This window comes from Epinephelus moara, chromosome 7 (genome assembly GCF_006386435.1).
Source record: "Epinephelus moara isolate mb chromosome 7, YSFRI_EMoa_1.0, whole genome shotgun sequence".
In the NCBI taxonomy this organism is placed as follows: Eukaryota; Metazoa; Chordata; class Actinopteri; order Perciformes; family Serranidae; genus Epinephelus; species Epinephelus moara.
Genome location: NC_065512.1, coordinates 34,667,560 through 34,689,870, shown reverse-complemented (window position 1 = coordinate 34,689,870; position 22,311 = coordinate 34,667,560). Strand labels below are relative to the sequence as shown.

Below are 22,311 nucleotides of genomic sequence, written 5' to 3'. Positions count from 1 at the left end.
CAAATATTTTACCATTTTCCACTCTATAAAAAGGCAAAGGTGCGCCAGCTGGTCAGCAACATAAACCACAAGAGTTGAAAGCCATCCCCCAACTCCTGCAATTTTTTTTCTCTACATTCAACACGAGTGTTTTCACACCATCAGTGACAACTAAATTTAACTGCTTTCCCAACAATAATGTGTGTGTAGAAACAACATGACACACAGGTTAAGTATGCACATAGGTAAGTAACATTGTTTGCTCTCAGATCACCCCTGTGCTACTACACAGCTGTAAGAATTCCTTCTACCTCTGGGGATGCGACAAAGAGGTTAACATGGACCAACAGTACTGCACCACAACTGTGACTACAATACAGGAGGGTAACACTGTCAGAGATTTATCAGATAATGACTACATAGTGATGGAGGAAGAGCATGATACAAATATGGTGCCAATTGCAGTCCTTCACAAACTGGTACTAGAACATTATGTTGAAGATTTACAGGTACAACATACTACAGTAAACAATAGCATTATAGCCATTGCTGACCAGTTATTTCGGAGTATCTCACAATACGCCAAAGTGCAAATTATATAGTCAAATCGTGAAAGTGGAAAAACAATTGATCACGTGCAGCAAAAGACTAAAACTGGAAAAACGTAAGACTTAACATTTACAAAGGAACATTTCCTGTTTAACTGATGTTATCAGGTCTTGTCAACAGGCTGTGCAAAATAATCTAAGTAGCCTACTTCTTTATCGATGGATTAACTGGGAAAGAGGGTGCAAATATCACAAGGAGCGCCTTCTGTGACTTGATGACATCAGAGCACATGTAATGCCAATGACATGTCAGGAATTCTGAAAACTGCTCACACCTGAACGTCTTTCAAAATCAAACCCTGTTAAACATGATGTTTAAGATGTATTTAATAAACAGATTGACATTGAACCATGGGGAAGTAAGGCAAACATAGTTGAAGCAGACAGTAAACCAACATTAGATTGATTTATTTGCTGACTCATCATCACATGAACATGTATGGAATTCACTAGCACAGTTATCTTGTTTTTTTTCCCCCTCAAAATCTGTGTTCTACATATACAAAAAGAACAAAGAGCTTTTTACTGACACGAAATCCTGAAAAATCTGTGGGATGTTTGCAAAGGAGAGAAATGTCCATTTTGAGTGCATTTGTTTTGTGCAGTCACTCTGCAACTTCACTGCTGCTTTCAGCCTCAGGTCCCGTGGCATCAGCTTCAACATCTTTTTCAGGCTCCTGGAGGTCTGACGGTTCAGGCTGAGATGCCTCCATCTGTTCCTCAGCAGGCTCTGGTTGAGGTGATGCCGACTCCTCTTTTTTTGACATCTCCTCCTGAAGAGAACCAAAAATTACCTTACAGGGCAAAATGTTCGTAGTTCCATTTCATTTTTTATGATAAAATTTAACTCACTGATAATATGAGGCAGCATAGAGTAGTTTTCTGTTGATTAAGGTTCACTTCAATCAAAAAATTGTATTTATTTTCAGGCTTAAGGGCATTCAACCTGCAACCCTGAATATTTGAATGTCCACACGCTTATTATGAATTAATGCATGAGAGAAAAAAATGTTGTTAATCATTAATCAAATAATGGAAAAATGAACGATAATCGAAAAAACCCCCCCCGTTAAACTAGTCGAAAAAATTATCGCTAGATTAATCTTTTGGGACAGCCCTAGAAAACATGGATGCTTCACACACATCTTCCTCCCGCAGCACAGATGATCTGTACTATCAGCACAGTTACAAGGTGGATACCCAAAATTACCATCACCAATTTAGTATCTGAACAAATGTCTCCCCTTCTGTTCCTGAGATATGACGATGCGTAATAGCCAGAAAAGTGTTTTTGCAGAACATTATGATGTCACAGGGAAGTTGACCTTAACCTTTTGGACACAAACTGTCATCACTTCATTTTATCCTACTAGAAATGTATGTGACATTTTGTAATATTCAGCAAATGAATTTTGGCTAATATGTTTTGTGAGGTCACACTGACCATGACCTTTGACCTTCAACCACCAATTCTAGTAAGTTCATTCTTAAGTCCAAATAGACATTTGTGCCAAATTTGATAAAAATTCCCTCAAGGCATTCTTGAAATATTGTGTTCACAAAATGAGACGGACACAAGCTCACAGTGACCTTTGACCACCAAATTCTAATCAGTTCATTCTTGAGCCCAATGACATTTGTGCCACATTTGAAGATATTCCCTCAAGGCATTCTTGAGATATATCGAATTCATGAGAATGGGACGGACAGAGAGACAACCTAAAACAATGCCTCCGGCAATGCCTGTCGCCAGCGTGGAGGCATAAAAATCACACATCTATCATAACTTTTTCTATACCTGGGAAACAGTGTCATCAGTTTCCTCCTGTATCACTGGACCAGACTGTTCTTGCTCCATTGGTTCTTCCTCATCTTTCGTGTCGGCTGGTTGCTGCTGAATTGGCATCTCTGGCATCTCAGGCATCTCAGATTCTTCCAGTGCAGCAGTGGGAGCCTCTTCTTCAACTGGGGCAGGGACTGGTTCCACCTAAAAGGGGAGAATGTGACAAAAACGTATGAATAAACCAACAGATGGTTTTTAAATGAAAATTAGTATGTATGACACATTCGGTAAGAACTGGCTGAACAGCAGACACTGAATGACCAGCAGTTTTGAAGAGACAAGATCTTAATTTCTGTCACACTAATGGACAGTTCAGGTTATAATAATACCTATGTCACTGAAGGATGTTAACATTTTATTGCAGGGAAAAGTGTGAAGGCCTTATGAATTATGTTTACATCTTCATCAGTTACCTCTCTTTCCACGACAGGCTCCACAGGATTTGGTTCTGGTTTTTTATTTGCTTCAAGGACAGACATGATGGAGGCAGGTATGTGAGCTTGCTGTTACACAGAAAAACAGAGGCAGTTAGTACACAAGGAAATCCCAAGAGAAGAACATTTTCTTTTCAAATTGCAGATGAGTTTCAGTGAAGTGACTCTTGCCTGATGAGGTGTGAAGGAGAGGACATGCTGTAGAAGAGGCTCTCTCATCTCTGGGCAGCGTTCAAACACACTCGTCAGTTGTGCAGGCGGCAGCTGCAGCAGCACGCTGTATGACTGAGGTTTCGTCCTCTGGCAGCACTTCACAAATCCCTCCCACACCTTGGGGTATTTCCACACCTACAGGGAAAAAACAACCAAATTTGTGACAATGGTGAAATTTGGTGATTGATATTTATTAGTGGACAACTTTAATTGCTGAGTTTTGCCATTTCTTCATCTGGCTAATGCATCAGGTAGTAAACAGAAATGTCACTGCATATTTGATGAGTTAAAAGAGAGATAAGGGAAAAAAAAGATCCAAGACATCTGTGACCGTAGACGCCATGAAAATTTGGCTGGTTTTTGGTGCTGACCTGCTTGACAATGAGGCGGGACAGGATATTCATGACGAAGCCTCCCAGTCTGGGATACATGGTGAGGGACTGAATGACGGTCCGCATGAGCAGCATGGGGAGGGGACTCTGCTCCATCAGCTGCTGCATCACCACTGCCAAAACCTCTGATGTGTACACATTCTTCTCTCCAAAACACAGGTTGGTAGCTGTAATACAGACACACAATGTTTTTCGTTGTCAGCTGTCGTACACATGCAACAGAAACTGATTTATAAACCACTTAAAAGAGGTCTCTCTCGGTCTCTCTCTGTCTCAGTTTCTCTCCCTGTCCCTTCCTTTCTTTGCGTATCATTTTGTCATTGCTGTAAATTTATTATGTTGATCTGTTATGTACGACATCTATTGCACATCTGTCTGTCTTGGAAGAGGGATCCCTCCTCAGTTGCTCTTCCTGAGGGTTCTACCATTCTACCAGAGGGATGTCATATGCTGTAAAGCCCTCTGAGACAAATTGTGATTTGTGATACGGGGCTTTATCAATAAAACTGAATTGAATTGAATTGAATTTACTAGGGGCAACATTGCAAACACTGAGAACAGACTGAAGAGGCACATGCTGATCAGAGACACTGATAAAGTGGTTTACTACATAAACTCCTGTTTTAGAGTTTTGGCTTGAGTTCACACTAACCTTTTATGATAGACTTCATATCACATTTGGTTGAGTCTATGTTGTGTAAAGCAATCAGCAGGTCTCCTGGGGTGAGAGGGGACACAGATGAACTTCCCTCACCTGAAAAACAACACAACAGTGAGAATACATCAGAGTCCGTAACCTGAAAAAATCTTCCACAGAAGCGGACAACTGTCAATTAAAATAAATGATATAACTGAAAATAACTCAAAGTAAGAAGTAAGAATCATTTAATAAAATTACTATGCAAGTCACTGATTGATTGCAATTTCTATTATTACTGGCTGGAATAAACCTTAAATAAATTTTAAGCTCTTGTTAAAAAGTGTAAATGTGTGTGCACGTTTCTTAAAGGAATACCTCACCCCACAAATGACCATATGTATATCAATATCTTACCCTATGTTACGTTAAATTTAAAAAGAAAACTTTGTTTTTCTGGCATGCCTTCACTGTGAATGAAGAATATGAAAACAGATAAAGTTCTTGATGAATTGAAGTCATAGTAATCTGCATTTGACAACAGCAAAACTATATTAAAACATCTGTTTACAGACTCTCACACAACTACCGCAGTATAATCAAAGTCTCATTTATCTAGTTGTATGCTCACCTCTTCCCAAACAAATGCATTTTTGCTAAAATTTGATGATTTAAAACTGAACTGAAACTGAAACGTATCTATGCTCTCTTCAAACAAGGGAACTGCTGATCTACGGCTGCCTCGATGGGTAGTTTGTTTGTGTTATTGTGTGACTTTGATGAATCCGAACAAACCCCTTAAAAAGCCAGTTACACAATAACACAAATAAATTAACCGACTGAGGCAGTGGCAGACTAACAGCTCCCGTGTTCAGCCAGGTAGAATTGCTGTTTTTGTCAAAGAAGTATGACTTTGAGGAGAGCAGAGATACGTTTCAATTATAATTCAGTTTTCAATAATAAGGTTTTAGTGAAAATGCATGCATTTGGGAAGTACTGAGCATACAACTAGATAAACTATACTTGGATTACAATGTGAGAATTTGTAAACTTTTGTTTTTATATAGTTTTACTATTGTGAAATGCAGCCCCCTATGACATAAATTAAACAAGAATTTTCTCCGTTTTTGGATTCTTCATTCACTATAGTGGTATGCCAGAACAAAAAAAAAACAAAGTTTCCTTCACCAATGTGACGTAAGACTCTGTGAGTAATTGATAAACAATTGGTCATCTGGGATTGAAGTATTTCTTTAATGTAAAAAAAGAAATGAAGGAAGGTAAATGACTCTTACTGTGCTGAGTGCCCAAGAGACGGTTGAACACCTCCTTAACTACAACTGGGTTAAGTTTTATCAGTTTGGGGAGAGCCTGGATAACTTCATTCTATATGAAAAAAACAAAACAACAACAACAAAAAAAACAACCAAAACAGTGAGAGTCAAATCCAGAACTTATTATGAATATTAAGTGGTAGTAAGATAGTCGTTTGCTACAAACAGTGTGATTAACATATTACAAAAGTATAATTTGTTCCAAATCAGTTCACCAGACTGTTGGGATGAGTTGCATAACTTTACCTTTTCTAGGCCATTTATGACTGGAATTAGGAAACGAACATCTGGCACTCGCTTGTGGTAAAGGTCTCGCACTCTCTCCACCAGCTCTGGAGATGGAGGCACTGAACAGAGAAAAAGAAGACTAATTTTACCCATCAACCCTTTTCACTTCCCAGCCTCTTATATTTTCCTGTTATTCCATGTTTGGCTACATTATGTGTTGATTTTTTTTATTTTTTTTTTACCTTTATCTGTCAAAATGTGCAGACAGCGCGTAACTAAAGTCTCTGCTCCTTTAGGACAGTTTTCAACCAAGAGCAGCAGCTCAGGAGAGTTCATTCCCATTCCACGGATCTACAACAAGAGGAAAAAAAACCCAAACATATAGATACTATTAAAAAACAGCGCAACTTAAGAAGTGCATTGCTTCATTTCAACCCATTTTGTGGCCAGCTGTGGTTCAGCAGTAAATTAACACAGCCTGTCAGAGACTAGTGGCTGTGTTAGTCTGTTTATAAACAAACATAATACTATGTTAATCCTGTTTTCGCATTGCTTCGTACCAATATGATACAAATTGGAATTAGCTCTGTGACCCTGTCAGCACAGGTTGCTGATGGAGGCTACTTTTTAATTTGCCAGAATTTGTCATAATGTGCATAAAATCAAACCGGTTTAAGCTTGTACACTGGAATGCACAAACTAAAAATTGACCCAACTCTAAACTGCAGTTTTTCCATGACAATACATGTGTGATATTTTGATCTGACAGACAGTGAGGAAGTTGCACTATGTACTGTTTGCTCTGGTTTACTTTCTCTGGTGGTTAAAGAGTTAAAACACATGAGGAAATAGATAAGCACATAGTCCAATAGTCTGACCTCTGCCCTTAGTTGATTCATTTACCAACAGAACCTTGTGTTTTGAGCTAACTGGTTCTTATCTTGGCACAATTATTTAGTGTCATTTAAGTCTAAAGATCAAGAGAAATAAAGAGAATTTTTTTCCTCTCAACTGATTTAAACATGCTTGGTAGAAACTCAAATGGTGGTTCTGTTTTATTTGGAGCAACTTGTTCATATTCAGAGTACTGGGCTGTGTCAGATGCATAACATTGAAATAATAAATTATTTAAAAACAGAGTTCTTTAAAAAAACAAAAGACAAATGAATGGTAGAGTGAAGACATACTAACAATGAGGAGAGACTTACAGGCTGCTCTATTGCCCGAAGCACACTGCGCTTGATGTCAGCGATGGCCTCGGTATAGACTGAAGCCAGCTCATGGACCAGCCGGTGGTTTAGAGGCAGCAGGGACAGGTAGAGAAACAGACAGTGTCTCACTGTCTCTTCAGTCCAGGGGGCAGCCACCTCTGTCTCAACAAACACACAACAGCACTGTGAGGTTACAGTAGAGTGGGGAATTAGCTACTTTGCATTTCTTTGGCTAGCAGGGAAAATTTAGGCTGGAAGAGTTTATGAAGTGTTTGTTCTTTCCTTGTCAACACTGTTTGTAGTTGAAAAGATGTAGGGTTGCATAAATATAGGCTGTGCAGCTGCACAGAGGCCAGTGGCCTGACTGGGTCTGTGCATGGACTGTCACTGCACGGCTGTTGTGCTTGGTCCCTCCGCTCAGCGAGTAAATTATGGTGTGGCAGCAATACTAGGCTCATAGTAACCGCACTAGTACAACAAATCCATGCTACCATACCAGGTTAGTTCACCAGCTGGTTAATTCTGTTTAATGACGTACTTCATAATCATATGTACTACTGTTTAAACCATGTGTGTCCGGGTTGAACTGTAATCATACCTACATCACTGAAGACTCACGCACCTTGAGGACAGCAAATGTCATGTCTAAGCACTTGTTCACTGCATCTTATGTCAAGCAATTTCTAACATTGACATGCCTCACTAAGAAAACTCAAGAGCAATCTCAAAAACAGTTCATGTGTCACTGCTGTAGGTGCAGTTTGCACTGAGTTTGGAAAGTTGCGCCAGCTTACATGTTTACAGTATGTATTTACCAGAAAACTGATGCTGCAAGAAAAAGACTTTTGCCAGGTTCAAACTGGATGCGGAAAGCTCCCGATTTGTTAATTGTCACACAGCCACCTCTCAGCAGTTGCCTGGCCGCTCACACCAGAAGTCCCATGGAACAGGGTTGCGCACCAACATTTTCAGAACACAGAACCGCTGGGAGTGTTCAGAGTGTCTGTCCCAGTGGATGAGATGTTTAAAGATAGCAGGTTTGTGGTTTGTGCATTGAGGCCTTGGTTAGCAGAAGTTACGATTTTCTCTCTTCTATTGGTACCATCCATAATTTTTTTTTTTTATGGAAATGCAAACTTAACTGTTCTAATGCGTTACTGTACTGAACTGAGCTGAACTGTTTGGAGAGGCTTTACTGAATGTATTCCAAACCTGTGTCTTTGTCGGCCCCGAAGAGCACAGATGGAGGGTTGGGGTGGACAAGAAGCTGCATGTAGTTCAGGGCAAACTTCTCAATGTAGTCCCTGAGCTGGTCTTTCTCATACATACGCTTGAGAAAAGCCAAAGCAGTGGTCCGCACCTGAAAATAAAACAACCACGGAGTAAACATCAGTTAAGAGAACAATGAGAATATGAGCTACACATTAATAGGATCTGGACAAGAAATGCTATCACCTTTTCTTTTTCATGTGAGCTGAGATCCAGAAGTACGTGCAGATACTGAAACTGCCTCGAAGGCCGTTTGACAATGAGCTCCTTCAGAGTCGTCATGCCCAAATACACCCGAGACTGAAACACAGGTTACAAGTGATGGCTGAGTGGACATACAGTGAACTAGCTCTATGTGAGAAGATGTGTCTTTATCATGTCACTCACCTCGTCCTCACAGTAACGTCGGATTACTTCCAACGCTGATTCTGTTATAATGGGAGCCTCCAGGACCAGCTTAGTGAACAGTCTGGAAAAGACATAACATCTTACTTAAGTTTTGCGCCACAGCAACAATAACCACATCAATCCATGTGTTTAAATAAGAACTGAAGAAAAAAGCATGTAACAAAGGTTTTGTCTCACCCATCCCGCTGCTCTGGTTTCTCCTGTAGGCCCGACAGCAGAGTGTAGAGGCAGTGGTCGTAGCTGTCCAGCAGTCCAGTGGGCAGCTGGCTGAGGTAATTGTTGTACTCTTGGTAGAGGAGAGAAAAGGCCAGCTCACTTCTTGTCCTGATGTCACCCAAAATGAATTCCAGCACGTCTTCTTTCATCATCCCTTCAAACTGCGTCACAAGCTTGGAGAGGAGCTTCACTCTGACCTACACAATAGATTCAGTATACTTTTCCTCTGTGCTCAATAAATCTCTTTATGAAGAAAATGAGAAATTAACCGTGGGGTTTATTACTTACATGGGACATGCCACTTTGAGCGATCTCCTTCTCTGAATGCAGGATACGTTTGACTGCACTGGAGGTTAACTTCTCAATCTGGGCGTCTGATAAAGGCTGGACGACATCTGACAATCGGAACACTTTTTTTCTCCCACCTGCCCCTGCTATTCTGTAACAGAACAATATCATTCAGGGTAAGAAGTCTAACTTACACAAAGGCGAAGCTTACAATCCGTCTAGCATCTTTGTGTTAGAGCCAGAACTCACTTGGTTTGTGTTGTAGGGAGGATAGGTTCAGGAAGCCTCTTGACTGTGGTGGGAGCCTCTGGGCTTGGAACCTTTTCTGCATAACCTCCCACCACAGAAATTGCTTGTCCCACCATCATAGCTGGAACTTTGCGCTTGATGAGCAGGTCTTTAGTAACAGCGTCCTCCTCATTGCCTTCGTCTTTGCCTGCTTCATCTTCTCTGGCTTTGCACTGCTCAAGTCCTAAAATATCATGATTTAAATTAGAGCCCAAAAATATATACAGTGGGGTGTTTGTGGCTGCTACCAATATTAATAATAAAGAGTTTGAATGGGGTTCAGCAGTTGTAATTTTTTTAAAGTATTTTTTTGCCGACACTAGATATCAATAAAAAGACAGAGACTGTATCGTGTTAAGCTGTGGAGCAGAGAGCTGTAAATTCACAACTTCAAATCACAAGGCAGACGATAATGTTATCCTGGAAGATGACCAGGCACAGCTTTTCTTCCTACAGACAGCTCTTGTCTCACTTAAACTTATCCTCTGTCTGGGTTTTGCTAAGGCCGTGCAATTAATCGTCTGGTGATAGCGATTACGATTTTGAGGTCAAACGATTTCAAAATTAATGATATCGAGGATAAACAATTTTTGGTCACGGACGTCTGGAGATGTTATTTTGTCTTCTACGGAAGCCACGCACGCGCAATACCGCCCCCTCCCCTCCTCTCCTCTATTCACTCCACAAGCCAGTCAAGTAGGTGAACTACGAGTAATGCAAGGGGCAGGTGATCGCGGAAGATTTCAAAAACAGTGCGCGGAAAATGGCAGAGGGAGAGCGAGAGAGGTTGGTCTGTGTGTGTGTGTGTGTGTGTGTGTGTGTGCGCATGTGCGTGTTTGTGTGTGCGCGCGCATTAGGGCCGAACTCCACTGCATGCGATACACAGAGCAGTGAACTGTAAACGCGCGACCATGTAGAGACAAAATGACATGTCGTCATGTAAACAATATAAGTCCATCATGTGTGCCGCATAATCGTTTGCATAACCGTGATTTCAATTTTGACCAAAATAATCGTGATTATGATTTTTTCCATAATCGAGCAGCCCTAGGTTTTGCATCGCTGATGACCCACAAAAAAGGTGATTAGTAGATGGCATTGTCTTACTTTTATTTCCGGGTTAGGTTCCAGGTTAAAAAACATAAGATCTGGGTCTGATCACTGGTGTTGGATGTTATATGTCAAAATAAAAAGGAGAATAATAATAATTTCATGTTTTAATGTTTAATCCTCTTCCTTTATTACTTTTGTTTTGAAATATATATTCTTAGTTTCACATGTATGAAATTTCCCAAACAGTTTCTTTAAATGTGTACCTAACCAATTTATTTTAACAGTGCATGGTTATAATAGGATTTGCTGTTTTGGAATTAACTGGTCATATGTGCAGGTGCCTGGGCACACTGTGGTATTGCACATTGCGGTTCCGGGTCAGGCTGCCTGTACCAGAGAGCAGTGTGAAAGCAAGGAGCGCTCACTCTGCAGCTAAATCTGGACACTGAAATGTCCTGAAACGTCCTGAGGTACACTGCCCACTGACTAAAAAACAACAACTAAAAAAAACAACAACAAAAAAAAACACTACTTGACTTGAAGAATTTCAAGTCTACTAAGGGGGTCTCCAACGGATAATTTGAATCTTTAACTTTCAGGGAGCAGCCCTAGTAATATCGTAAGTATTGTCTTTTCTGGTTCTAAAGGCTGCATTTACACAGTAGTGATGTACATTTCTGCACTTACCAGACTGTTATAATTGTTCTGTTATTTGCCGTTGTGTTTATTTATCAAAAATCTCATTGTGCAAATATTTTGTAAAAGCACCACTAGTCAACCCTATCATATCATCACCATACCAATGTTGAGGTATAATTTTGTTAAAAATATTGTGATATTTTATTTTCTCTATATTGCCCAGCCCGAGACTGAGGCAGGATATTTTACAATTTTCATAAAGCTTACAATTAGATTAAATGACTGGAAATCATTACAAACAATAACTACAAAAAAAACAAATATATAATAATTTGAATTAAATGTAAAGGTCATATATGCAGAAATTCTTGTCAATAAAACTTTTGTTATCTGATAATATTGTCCTGCAAATATACCAGACTGGCTCAAAAACTTAAAACTTAGATTTTGAAAACTTCTATTTGTTTCAAAGGAGTAATCTGTAATTTTTAAAAAATTACTTCCTAAAGTCCCTGCTGGTTACCTGGAAACCTCACAGTGATGATGATAATTTAGGAAGTCACTGTAGCGAGTCAAGAAGTAGTCCAATATATGACTCTCTTGACAACTTGCTTTATTTTTACATCTTGTTATTTTCATATTGAATGGACAGACATGAGAGGGGCATCAATCCTCTTATCTCACTCTCAGCATGAAGGCATACAAACACATTTCCTAACAGGTCAAACTGTTCTTGTAAGTCAAAAACTACTTAAAAACGAAACCCACATGTTAAGGCCCATTTATGCTATATGTCTACGTCACTAACCTGGACCAATGCCAGCTGCAGTCATCTGGGTGGCCATCAGCCTGGCCAAATGTTTAATTTGGGCATCAGTGCCTGCTGACTCAACGGGTGTATATGTGGCCTGGAAGGACGCCGGCATCACATCAGGCAGATACACCATGCTGATGAGCACCTAAACAACCAGACAGAGATATATGGTGAACGATGGCACAGTCGGGCTTAAAGGGAAAAAAATAAACAAAAAAGAGGCAATGCCTGCTCACCAGATTGGCTACATTCTCGGGGGTGAGCAGCGGGTGCAGGAACTCAGCTGTGAGGTCAATGGCAGACTGTGCAACTGGAACAGCAGCTGGTTTAGGGACAGAGAGAGGGGCTGGCTCCTCTTTATCCTCATCATCTTCTATCAGGGTTGGCTCTGAATGCAAAGAAACAAAAATCAAAAACAACAGGGGTTTACAATCAACGTGCAGGTGTTTGAGTCCAAGGGTTCTAAAAACCACAGAAGTGTATAGTTGTATGCAGAATGGGACAGAGCTACAATACTCCTCCTCCTCTCTGATAAGTTGAGCAACTTGAAAACCCCGTAAAATCTACCAAATATTTTCCATTACCGTAATTTTTATACATACCAAACCAGCGTAGTAAACACAGCATAATGACTATAGACAATAAATTAAATCAGAGTCTCTGTGACTGCTATCACCTATTACTACTCACCTATCTTGGCCTTTTTTCCCTCTGTGTATTCTTCATGGCGAGGCCTTTTACGCTGCTCACGTGGTGCAGGTGTAGAGCGGGTTATTTCACTCTGGGGCATTCCCAAGTCCAGCAGCAGAGTACTAATTTGACCCTGGAACTCCAGGCTGCAGGGATGCTTAAGGACCGCTACCAAGTGCAGCTTCAGATTCTTTCGCACGCTGCTGACCTGAGACTTGGCCAGAGTGGGCGGCAGGTTTGCTAAAAAGGTTCACGTATACAAAAAAAGTATATGTACAGTCAATTGATGTGTTGAGCACAAAAAAATTCACTGTAAAAGATAACAACATAACTTTTGTCTCAATGTATCAATTTCTCTGCTATCAACATCAGGCAGGCCCAGCAACTTTTTTTAAAAGATTATTTTTAAGGCTTTCTGCCTTTATTTGAAAGGACAGTTTAAGCATGAAGGAGGAGGAGAGAGAGCGAATGACATGCGGAAGAGGGCTACAGGCTGGAACCAAACCTGTGGCCGCTGCAACATGGACGTAGCCTTTGTACAAGGGCTGCCCCCTCTACCCGCTGAGCTACTGGGCACTCCTCACAGAACCTGTTTTAATCTTGATGTGCAATTTTGAAATTGACAACATCCGCTCAGAAGCACTTACCATGCAGTGTCTCATATGCCTGCACCACCTCTGACATGAACATTGGCCTCTGACGGGCAATAGTGGCTAGGGAGCCAAGTGTTGTGGTGAGGTTAATGCTGGAAATGGCTGGATGGACCATGAACTTCAGCAGCTTCTCCAGTGCAGTCTTTCCCTCCTCACACAAAACATCTGTTGATTCAAAGAGCATCACAATATCATTTCTTAGAGATGAGCCTTGATAGACTTGTCAAAAAAAACCAATAACATGTTAATATGGATTTTACTATCTGTACCATAGCGAATATATGTGTGATCTCTGGGAACTTTGTCCAGGCTGATGTCACCCTCCTGTCGCTTGGGAACGTCAGAGTCTGATGTCCGTGGTGACAGAGTGATGATTAATGATTCTGTGAACTTTATGGCGTGAGTGCGAACGCCATCATTTTCAGAGTCCAGCAAGGCCAGAACATCCCCTTTCATCTGTGTGACCAGATCCCAGCATGCCTCCTGCCTCTCTGACACTGCTTTAGAGCGCACCAACCACTGGCAAGGCAGAGACAGAAGTAAAGGCTTTGAAAACACAACCGTTATTTGTAGCACTTACATGATTTTGTTGAATATTCCTATGAAAAAAAACAGACTATGCCAGTTCTACAGCATTTACTCTTTAGGCTAAATCATACCAGAAATCGAAATCATTATATGAGGATATTTCATAAATGAAGCCTGTATTTACCTGCAGAGAAACTTTGTACAGTTGGGTGAGTGTCAGGATGGCCTTCTTCACCACATTCACACTTTCATCCCTCAGCAACATGTTCAGATTGGCGATCAGTCTAAGGAGGAGCTCATTGTCCCTTTTACTGGAGAAAAGCATAAAAAACATCATGTCACAAATGTCACAAATTTACAGCTATTAGACTGAAAGACTTGTCTAATTACTCACCATGCTTCCTCTATAAAGCCAATGACAAATTTCCTCACTTCGATAGACTTGTCAGTCTGAAAGGCGATCATCTCCTACAGGATTAACAGGCCAGTGGGAGAGGAATCATAAATCAAAGTTTTAGGTTTACACCATGTTGATGTAGCACTACTGCATAGTGTGCAGTACTGTACTGGATACAGCCTTTGCACTCAAATAGCTTTATTGTAGGTCAAACTGCAGTTAGAATAATAACAAAGCTGCAGACAGGTTTACTTACATCCAAGAAATTGTCAAGAAGAGAAGGATCCTTGTTAATGATGAGCTCCTGGACCTGAAAATAAAATAAGTTCATTCCTCATATCCCCACAAGCACTGGGGTAGACAGCAGGGGAACCTCTAGGACAGGTTGCAGCACATTGCAATGCAAAGAAGCCAAGAAATGGTTGGAAAACTTGTGTTTAAGGAAAATAAATATTCACACAGATGTGCAACCAAATTCACATTGAAATAAGACCCCAAATATTATGAAACTGCTTATTAATTTTGCAATTAATTTTTGGATATCACAACAGAGAAAACCTACTTAAACAAACAGACTACAAACCTGTTTAAGCACCGTTAGCTTTTCATCCGTGGGTATCAGAGCAGCCTGATTCAGAAGATCCACCACCTGGAACGGAAAAGCAGACTGAATGAAGCTTTCCTTATATAGCCATTTATTCTTATACATGAAAATCACCACATGACTACACACTACATACAAAAAGATGTCTGGCTGCACCCTAACCAAAATTGTATTGATTCTCTTCTGTGCACATGTAACATTTCTGCTCAACACTAATTACTGAAATTATTGAAACAGTGAATGGAGTTTCCACATAATAAGCTTAGAATCAAAAACCTTTCCACTCTACTTCATAGTAAGCACTGTTTACATGCAAAACAACAACAAGATGAGAGTACCAAATATAAGTAGAAATTAAGGTATATTAACTGAGCAAGGTGAATTTCTGTAACAGCTGTAACTGACCAATGTCTCAGATCAATATAGCAGACCATAGAAACTAAGTGAGTTTAATCAGCAGCTCCACACATTACCTTCATAGAGACTGCAGCTTAATTCATTATAATACTCCCATATCTATACATGGGTATATCATTTCGAGGTACTTCGTTTTTAAGTTAACTATCACTTTTACTACTGCAGTCTACTGCTGGAAATAAAAATCAGCCAGATATAACTAACACAGTAGGAATATTTGTGGACTGATGCCAATCACTGACATATTGGTTCATCCCTAAACAATCATCATTATACAATGACTCTATTATAGCAACATGAATCCCAGATCTACTCATAATAAAGTATTAGGATATAAAGGTTACCCTTTCACTGGTGGTCATATCGACGACATGGGGAGTTGCTTGGGGAATTTGAGTTTCCCCCTCCACTGAAGAAAACTCCATGATGCTGCTGTGCTTTCCTCACTATGTGGATATCATGGTCTTCAAACTCGTATTAAACACTGCAACCTGTGAAAAACATAACCGCAGTAAATGAGGACGTTATTTGACGCTGTTAAACGCAAAGATTATGCACAAATACGTTTAGTGAGTTAACAAGTGTGTGGTAAGCTTAGAGTTAACGCGCTAATTGTACACATACTGTTCATATCAGTGGACTTAATAATTAGATATTTGTACACCAATAAGTGCATTAGATATAAACCACTAATAACAAGGCTTTAACGCTGAGTATAATAATCAAAAACACTTTGTTCTCAGCCAGCGCGCTAGCCCCATGCTAACCGTACTGCTAACCCTGCGAGCTAGATTTAACATTATAACGACATAAAGGTGACACGTGCTCACCGCTACACAGACTCTTTACTTCGTCGTACCATCCGTAGTTAAACGTGAATGACGTGACCGACTTAATAATGTATTAGATGTAAGATATTTAACAAGTTCAACAACTCAGCTCCACTAGGGAAGCGGCCATGTTTAATTGAAAAAGCGGTGTTGCTCTTCTTCTGCTGTTAGCGAGCGCGTAGCATAGACGCAGCGCCACCTGATGGACACATGAAGGCCTGCCCGCGGTTTCAGATAGCCTACACTTTGGTCTAGTATAATATACTAGATATAGGCCTACTAGATAACATATTATGTTATTATATATTTTGAGATTTATTAGGGTATATATCGTGACAAAATATTTCTAGTATATGTTCCGTGAGTGGAATTATTTATCAATTGTGTGTTTTTTGGCCGGCTCTGCCACAGACTCCCAATCAGCACCACAGACAACGAAAGAAATTAAGAGACACCCAGACTAGACACAAAACTAAATCATTTTTATTTAGAAATAGGTGTAAAACAACAGATTTAACCGTAAAAACAATTCAATTACTGTGGGATATTTATGTCTTTTGTTGAATATCTGAACAGGTTTCAATACCGTTTTACACCCAAACAATGTGCAACAGTGCTTGATGCCATTCCAAGAGGAGCTTTGAAGGTTTGAAAAAAGTCTCTCGAAGGTACATCAGAATTAACGGATTGAAAAAATGTTCACTTGTGAGTTGGAGGCCATTAAGAAAATGAGTATAGTAGTAGTAGTATTAGTATAGTAGAAATATCATTGAATTTAACAATATATTCCCACTGATTTTTTTTTTCTGATGAAGAGCTTTTGGTGACATGAATTGGAAAAAAATATATACTTAAAATATGATGCTAGCCATTTTGTCAGTTACCAAGATACTGCACGTTTCAAAAGTGAGTTCCTGCTGCCAGAGGACAGACCTCTTCCACACCAAATGATTACGCATCCAGTGCGAGAGGTCAATATCTGTATCACTATCTTTATAGTCTGTTTCTGTTGGCATCAGTGGGCCATGATCCTTTGCATAATAAATTAAATGATGCCATTTTGGTGAGCACGCAGCTAATTTGCAATACATGACAAGAAGGAAGACTAGTTTTTGGATGCATCCAGAGCACGCCTCCACTAGAAATACAAGCCGAAGTGGCTTGTAGTTCCTCCGAGCACCACTGACATCATCACTGACATCACGTATTTGTTCTAGGCCAGTGATCATGAACAGACGAAAAGACGAAACAGCTGCATGTCTGTCACCAGATTTATGAATGAGAATAGAGCTGCAGGTCAAGGTATGAACCAGAAGACCACTGGGAAACCACTGTAAGACAGTCCTTTGTGGGAGTTGTCATGGAAATGTTGCTGCTTTTGAATTTTTAGAGACTAATTGTCAATAATGTGATCACCACAGGTTTCATTTACCTCAGCTGTATTTGGGTGTCAACAAGAGTCTCTATGGGAGACCTCAGCAAATAAAAATCTGCATGGATGGAGACTGTGATGGGTAAATGGTATTCTGTTCCTCTTTCATCAGTGTGAACTTAGACTTAAATAGTAGACAACAGTGGATCTGTTACTTTGCTGGATGTGAGATCTCTTTTTGTTGCAGTGTGAGAGACTGCACTGCCATCTGCTGGCAGTGGATGTGCCCTCTGCAGTGCTTGTTGATCACAGTGAGGAAAAAGCCAAACTGGTGTGCTCAAGTCCTCTGGAGCATGGAAAACATGGAGCTAAAGTTACTTAGTTTTCCAGTGGATTAAAATACATTTATCATGAACACACACCAGGACCTTTGTTTGACTGGTCACAAAGATGCAGAAAGCCCCTCATTGTCATTCCACAGTTGATGGGAAGTGTCTGTGCCCAGACAAACAGGATGAAGGGAGGACACAGACTTCACAGCACAAAAAAGAGACACTTTTGTAGTTCTAAAGTGAAGCCTTTGACAAGAAGGAAAACAAGGAAGAGGAGGAGAAATAGTGATAAAACAAAGTTGGAAACTGTAGATTTGACAAAACAGATATTAAAACAGATATTTGTGACTTCAGTAAGGTTTCCCACCTTCTCACTGGTACCAAGTCGTGTCAGTGGTTCAGTCTAATGATGCTTCTACATCTACAGAGATTATTTCTGTGACAGGTTTGAAACAATTAATTAAATGAAACAAAGGTCAAAGGTCAGGTGCTGTTACATATTTTATTTATTGTTTATTTAGGCTATTTACATTTTTCAGGCTTGCCTCTATTCACTCTGACTTTTTTCATGTTTTATAGTTTTACAACTCTGAATCATGGTGGATTCATTATGCTGTTTTGATTGTAATGTGAACTGCATCATGTTTCAACCCTTTTTGAACTTTTAACTTTCATCAAGCTGAAGTTTCTCTTCAGGCAATATAATATAATATAATATAATATAATATAATATAATATAATATGTGTTGGAGCTGTTTGTTATTCTTGTAATATTTAATCACTAATTATTTAGTTATTTGTTGTTGTTTAGTTCAGAAGAATACACCTTTAGTTTGCTTATAATATTTAGTATTGTTTGAGTTAATTTGAGTACTTATTAATGCTTTTATTTCGAAGGTACTGGGTAGCTGGGGCGCACTAGGTGACTCTACATGGGTATGCAGGTACAGGTGAGCCAGGCACCTGGGAGGGTTTATGGTTTTTTACCAGGGCAAGAGAGGCGGCAAAGGCCATTGTTCTTTGTTTGTTTGCCAATGGAAAAATAAACCGAAGAAACTTCATTTTTGCCTGGACAATGGACTTTGTTTTTTCCTGCGTAAATTAATTCCCTAGGTGCCTCAGTGGCCGTGTGATCTGATTTTGTCTTATTTTAGTTTTTTGATATTTTGATTTTTGATCACTAAATTGAGGACAAATAGCCGCTACAATATGATATGATATGATAAAATATAATATAAGCACATGCAGATCAGCCATCTAGAAATATTCAGATCCCCAATCTGTAATATTTGTGAGCAAGAAATGTGAAAACAACACGCACAGTAGTGATGATGTACCAGGATGTAAAAAGATGTTTTAACAGCACAAATCTACTCCGTAAGTTACAAATCTTAACTCCATGTTCAAAATACACAGGAGCGTGTCGGGGAAAAGCTCTGTACCTGTTTTTATAGCAGCAGGTTTAACAGCTGCTGAACAGAGTGCCTTAATTTTCGAGACTTTTCAAACCAAACCTCCTAGGAAGCTATATTATTAGCTACATGTCAGGTAAGTGACATAGGCTACTTTATTTAAATAACGCAATTACTGACGTTACTGACGAAAGGACATTAGGATTCTATGGTTGCTGTGGGTTGTAACATTATATATATAAGCAGGTGGCTCTGCTGTCAGTCACCATTTCACTCCTGAACCCAGAGAGAAAGATTTTGAAGGAAGTTTAAGCCAGCTAAAAGCAACGACCAAAACAGTCCCAACGGACTACTGACTGACCTCAGCTCCACCATTTCTACATGGAGAGGGTAATAAAACGAACCGTTTTAAACAAATGTGACGTTAAAGCTTTTTAGGGTGTCTTGAATTAACAGCCTGTCCAGTGATTAATTAGCTTGTTAGCTAAATTGATGTTAACTTAACCTGAAGCTCTAGTTCATGAATTCACTTATGTTGTTAACAAATATCAGTGTGGGCTTAACTTTGAATAATTGAAATGACACCAAAAAGTTAAAAGAAGTTACTTTAAACTCTTTGAAAGTGTTTTGAAGTGTTTATCAAGTCTCCACTCATGGTACTTTGACGGTGGAAAGCTAGAATTTACTCTGAAGTTCAAGGACAAACAAACTAACATCAAATAACTTTACCGAAATTTGAAGAAGTTTGATAATGAAATTGTTTGAACATAAAATGTTTCATGCACCACAGGATTTTGAAGCCACCGATTTATCTGAAACACACGAGAATTGCTTTAATAGCTGATGGTTGCTGATTTGATGATAAAGTTAGATAAGATAAGGTAATATAAGATAAGATAAAGTTTATTGTCCCAGTTTGTTTTGGGCACATAGTGCAACATAGCTGCATAGCAGATACAACCATCATATACAAAGAAGACAAAGTGTATTTGAAAGTGTCAACCTGTCCAGTGTAGTGTCAACCTGACTGTCTTGTTGTGCGCTGTTGTGCCTGTTTTAATGTAATATCAGAAACTGTTACCTGTCAGAATAAGAAAAGATAAAATGAGCAACGGTTTTAAGAAGGAGCTAATGACAAAAAACAAACTTGGAAAAGCAGAGCCTGATGTTTACTTGGTTGTGGTCTCAAAAATCAAGTGAAAGATTTTTATCCTTAAGATGCTTCCACGTCTTTACTGCACAGAGAATTTCCTTAAGTGATTTTGGGAAATGTAACTGAAGAATAGACCAGACAAGCTGAGAGAAAGTAGATTCACCAGTAGCTTGTGCAATAGTATGAACAAAGTCAGTTAAATCAGACATGCTCTATCCTAATGTCATGATTAGTTTGATTTATCCCACTGTACTGCATGAGTCTAAAAGGGATTTAAGTGAAAAAAGTCCAACGTAACTGCCTCCTTTTCTCTCTCTCTCTCCATATCATTAACAGGGAAACAAGAGGAAGCGGGAGGAGGACAGCAGCCCTCAGCCGTCCACCTCTGGCTCACAGGTAAGGGTGGGGATCTTTGGGTACCTGACATTTTGGTTTGATTCCAATTATTTGGTGTGGATTGAATGATAGAAAAGGGGGCGCAGTCTCTTTCTCCAGCACACCTAGTGTGTCCCAAACCATTCAGCTTTTGGTCCAGTCAACAACATGTTATTAATTTCAATTCAGATACTTGATTTTTGACATTTGTGAATGGATGCTGGATCGTCCATGTCGACATTGAGATGCATCAAGTAATGGATTTCCCCCCCCACCCTTATTTACAGGTGCAGCCAGAGAGGAGCTCCAGCCCTCAGCCGTCCACCTCCGGCCATCAGGTGAACGCTGCTTTGCCACAGAGGAGCTCCACCCGCCAGCCATCCACCCCAGGGCCCCGGGGTAGAGAGCAGGAGGCTGCCCGTATGGGTGTAAGTAGTTCATCCTAAACACTCTGCTGTAAATGTACACAGTAAGAGCACTGTTAATTTATTATGTTGATCTGTTCTGTACGACATCTATTGCACGTCTGTCCGTCCTGGAAGAGGGATCCCTCCTCAGTTGCTCTTCCTGAGGTTTCTACCGTTTTTTTTCCCGTTAGAGGGGTTTTTTTGGGGAGTTTTTCCTTATCCGCTGCGAGGGTCATAAGGACAGAGGGATGTCGTATGCTGTAAAGCCCTGTGAGGCAAATTGTGATTTGTGATATTGGGCTTTATAAATAAAATTGATTGATTGATTGATTGATTGATTGATTGACTGCCCTTTGTGGAGGTTGCCCACAGTGATTCTTGAAAATACAGGAAATCAGTCACTGAAAAATCCCAGCAGGCATTTTTAGAGCAGATCATTTAAGAAAAATAAAGTTGATGTTAATGGATTTTTTTTCCCTTAAAGCAAATAGGACTGACTTGTGAATAGTTTTGGTGTTTCTGTTGGCAGGGTGACCTCCACAACCTGCCTCAACCCAAATGACTTATCTCATTCCTCTCACTGAAGTAGTTTGACCTGTGTCTTCTTTTTTCTCCTCTGCCCATCTCTCTAACAGCCTTATACCAGGTGTCTGAGAAGGAGGCGGAGGGAGCAGACGAGAAGCCGCCAACGCCGCCAGCAGTTCGCCTCTAGTCTGCAGCAAGGAGAGGGGGAGGTGCCGCCGAGGAACTTCCCTATGGAGGTAAGACTCGCCCGAGATTTCACGCCTGTTGTAACCATTCCCGCTTGGGTTTCACTTGCAGAACAGACAGAAGCGGCAGACATGGTATGGCGATGGTGGGCCACTTCCCCATATGGTAGGGAGCTCTAAGTATCTCCGCACAGGTATAGTATACTTAGTGATAATTCCATCTCCACACACACGTTTCCTAATCTTCTTCTACAGCTCTTTCGTTTCCTCCTTTGAAACAAAAAACAAAAAACAAAAAAAAAAAAAGCTTTGGTATGTAGACATAATGATAAGTTTAGATTAGTTTAAGATATTGTTAAGTAGTAACACATTAAGAATAAAGATGAGTTGTGATAAGTTTAAGTTGTAGGTAAGTTTAGGATGTAAGTAAGTGTTAAGATTAGGGTTTATGGATAAGAGATGTTCAGTGTAAGATATTGCTAAATTTTGTTAAGCTCAGGTTATAAATAAGTAATGGTAAGTTAAAGATATTTATGAGTATTGATTGGTTTAGGCTATGGATAAGTGTTGCATTTAA

At 39.9% G+C, this 22,311-nt stretch overlaps 1 protein-coding gene across 2 annotated transcripts; it reads right to left on the bottom strand.

Annotated features, from left to right (window-relative positions):
* Window positions 1-897: 897 nt before the first annotated feature.
* sympk (symplekin) lies at window positions 898-16,123 on the bottom strand. 2 transcript variants are annotated; one of them, XM_050049574.1, is made up of 27 exons: window positions 15,974-16,123; window positions 15,488-15,634; window positions 14,706-14,771; window positions 14,379-14,432; window positions 14,120-14,193; window positions 13,910-14,036; window positions 13,467-13,716; window positions 13,192-13,362; window positions 12,545-12,784; window positions 12,091-12,242; window positions 11,849-11,999; window positions 9,310-9,532; window positions 9,061-9,211; window positions 8,734-8,969; window positions 8,536-8,617; window positions 8,335-8,448; window positions 8,092-8,239; window positions 6,877-7,037; window positions 5,911-6,019; window positions 5,687-5,787; window positions 5,402-5,492; window positions 4,122-4,223; window positions 3,449-3,636; window positions 3,036-3,212; window positions 2,844-2,933; window positions 2,386-2,574; window positions 898-1,360 (listed from the first exon to the last, which is right to left on the bottom strand). In XM_050049574.1, exons 2-27 carry the CDS (start codon window positions 15,566-15,568, stop codon window positions 1,193-1,195), a joined length of 3,696 nt encoding a protein of 1,231 aa, XP_049905531.1. In that variant the 5' UTR covers window positions 15,569-15,634; window positions 15,974-16,123; the 3' UTR covers window positions 898-1,192. The 2 variants fall into 2 exon arrangements, with proteins under 2 accessions (XP_049905531.1, XP_049905532.1); XM_050049575.1 differs by having other exon boundaries at window positions 16,003-16,118.
* Window positions 16,124-22,311: the final 6,188 nt, after the last annotated feature.

Excerpts from the sequence above, each read along its gene's own strand:
- sympk (XM_050049574.1), bottom strand. The coding sequence starts at position 15,568 with ATGGAGTTTTCTTCAGTGGAGGGGGAAACTCAAATTCCCCAAGCAACT. Across the intron at positions 14,772-15,487 it reads ATATGACCACCAGTGAAAGG|GTGGTGGATCTTCTGAATCA; the intron begins GTAACCTTTATA and ends TTTCCGTTCCAG. Across the intron at positions 12,000-12,090 it reads CCGAGAATGTAGCCAATCTG|GTGCTCATCAGCATGGTGTA; the intron begins GTGAGCAGGCAT and ends CTGGTTGTTTAG.